At 46.9% G+C, this 2,500-nt stretch overlaps 1 protein-coding gene across 2 annotated transcripts in view; it reads left to right on the top strand.

Moving 5' to 3' along the window:
- LOC127907123 (cGMP-dependent 3',5'-cyclic phosphodiesterase-like) overlaps positions 1-2,500 on the top strand; it is a 266,221-nt gene that overhangs the window by 202,282 nt on the left and 61,439 nt on the right. For both annotated transcript variants that reach the window (XM_052460864.1, XM_052460916.1), the window contains exons 6-7: positions 1,795-1,850; positions 1,983-2,042. In XM_052460864.1, coding sequence (XP_052316824.1) covers positions 1,795-1,850; positions 1,983-2,042 — 116 coding nt within the window. The remainder of the gene's footprint in view (positions 1-1,794; positions 1,851-1,982; positions 2,043-2,500) is intronic.

The following is a 2,500-nucleotide window of genomic DNA, read 5'->3' as shown; positions in this document are numbered from 1 at the left end:
TGCTCAGTACATTGTTTTCATTGAGAAAATGTACGAGTCTGCTGTTGATGATAATGAAGATGATTTTCCTAAGGTTGCTGTTGACACATATCCCACGGTAGTTATTGGGGTCAAATTTGTCTCCACTTCTGTGGATTGGGGTGATCCGTCCTTGGTTCCAAATATTGGGGAAGATGCCAGAGCTGAGGATGATGTTAAAGAGTTTAAGTATAACCAATTGGAATTTGTGGTCTGTATATTTTATCATTTAATTTAGGATACCATCAACACCACAGGCCTTTTGGGTTGGAGGTTGGTTTGTGTTTTGACCTGTAGTTCAATGGTTGGACAGGTTTCTCAATTTCATTCTTAGGTTTTTACATTCTTCATCAAACCATTTGTCATTGTTGTTCATTTTCTTATGTTGTCTGCTTGAATTTCTTTGATTTGAAAGCAAAGCTGAAAGATAAAATACACTGCCATGTTTTAACTTCTTCACTATAACAGTGAAACCTTTTGTCCAGGAAGTTGTCTGAAAGGGATTGAATTTGTTGTTGCCTAATTGTTTTTTGGTAGATTTCCAAACTGCATTCCATTCATCTATAGCATTTCTTTAATATTACTCAGTTCCTTTGGCTTTGATGCCTCATGATTGAGTTTTCCTCGGTTCAAGTAGACTGTGATTTTGCTGTGGTCTGATAGGGGTGTCAGTGGGCTGACTGTGAACACTCTGAGAGACTCTGGGTTGAGGTCAGTGGGCTGACTGTGAACACTCTGAGAGACTCTGGGTTGAGGTCAGTGATAAAGTAGTCTACAGTACTACTGCCAAGAGATGAGCTATAGGTGTACCTACCATAGGAGTCCCCTCGAAGCCTACCGTTGACTATGTACATACCCAGCGTGCGACAGAGCTGCAGGAGTTGTGACCCGTTTGTTGGTTATGTTGTCGTATTTGTGCCTAGGGGGGCATATGGGGGAGGGAATGCTGTCACCTCTAGGCAGGTGTTTGTCCCCCTGTGTGCTGAGGTTGTCAGGTTCTTGTCCAGTTCTGGCATTTAGGTCGCCACAGACTAGTACATGTCCCTGGGCCTGGAAATGATTGATTTCCCCCTCTAGGATGGAGAAGCTGTCTTCATCAAAGTATGGGGATTTTAGTGGGGGGAATATAGGTAGCACACAGGAGGACATTTTTTTTGTTTTGAGGTAATTTCCATAATTCATTTCTTGGCAGATGTAAAATGTTCCTGTTTTGACTAATTTAATAGAGTGGGTTCGCTCTGCTTTATACCAAATTAGCATACCGCCTGAGTCTCCTCCCTTATTTACACCTGGTAGTTTGGTGGATGGGACTACCAGCTCTCTGCAACCTAGAGGGCAACCAGTTGGTTCATCTCCTCTATACCAGGTTTCTTGTATTTCCAATTTCTTTGATGAAGTCTGGGTTCCTGCTCTTTGAGCTAAAGGCAGATGACCTCAGACCTTGTATATCCTCTCTCTCTCTCTGCCTCTCTCTCTCTGTCTCTCTCTCTGCCACTCTCTCTCTGTCTGTCTCTCTCTCTCTCTGTCTCTCTCTCTCTGTCTCTCTCTCTCTGTCTCTCTGTCTCTCTCTCTCTGTCTCTCTCTCTGCCACTCTCTCTCTGCCACTCTCTCTCTGCCTCTCTCTCTCTGTCTCTCTCTCTCTCTCTGTCTCTCTCTCTCTGTCTCTCTCTCTCTGTCTCTCTGTCTCTCTCTCTCTCTCTGTCTCTCTCTCTGCCACTCTCTCTCTGCCTCTCTCTCTCTCTCTGTCTCTCTCTCTCTCTGTCTCTCTCTCTCCAGCTTTGATAATTCCTCTCCTGGACCAAGATCATGGTGTGGCCATCTCAGTCTTACTGGTGAGTGAAACAAACACCCCCCTCCACACACACACAAACCCAAACACCCCCCTCCACACACACACAAGTGATACAGTAGGTACAGGTTTAGTGGATAAACACTGTTTGTGTCACTGTTCTCTGCTCTGTCAGGTGGGCTGTAAACCGCTGAGTGATCAGGATGAACAACACCTCAACACTCTGGAGAAACATGTAAGAAAGACCCCGCAGAATAATACCCACAGAGACTCCCAGAGATTCCCACAGAGACACCCACAGAGACACCCACAGAGACACCCACATAATAATACCCACAGAGACACCACAGAAACTCTCACAGAGACACCCACCTAATAATACCCACAGAGACACCACAGAGACTCTCACGGACACTCTCACGGAGCCTCCCACAGAGACTCCCACAGAGACTCCCACAGAGACTCCCACAGAGACTCCCACGGAGCCTCCCACAGAGACTCCCACAGAGACTCCCACAGACTCCCACAGAGACTCCCACAGAGACTCCCACGGACACTCTCACGGACACTCTCACGGAGCCTCCCACAGAGACTCCCACAGAGACTCCCACAGAGACTCCCACGGACACTCTCACGGAGCCTCCCACAGAGCCTCCCACAGAGACTCCCACAGAGACTCCCACAGAGCCTTCC

The sequence above is a fragment of the Oncorhynchus keta genome, chromosome 1 (genome assembly GCF_023373465.1).
Source record: "Oncorhynchus keta strain PuntledgeMale-10-30-2019 chromosome 1, Oket_V2, whole genome shotgun sequence".
Lineage (NCBI taxonomy): Eukaryota > Metazoa > Chordata > Actinopteri > Salmoniformes > Salmonidae > Oncorhynchus > Oncorhynchus keta.
Note: the sequence above shows the minus strand (reverse complement) of the source record. Positions and strands in the feature narration are given on the sequence as shown.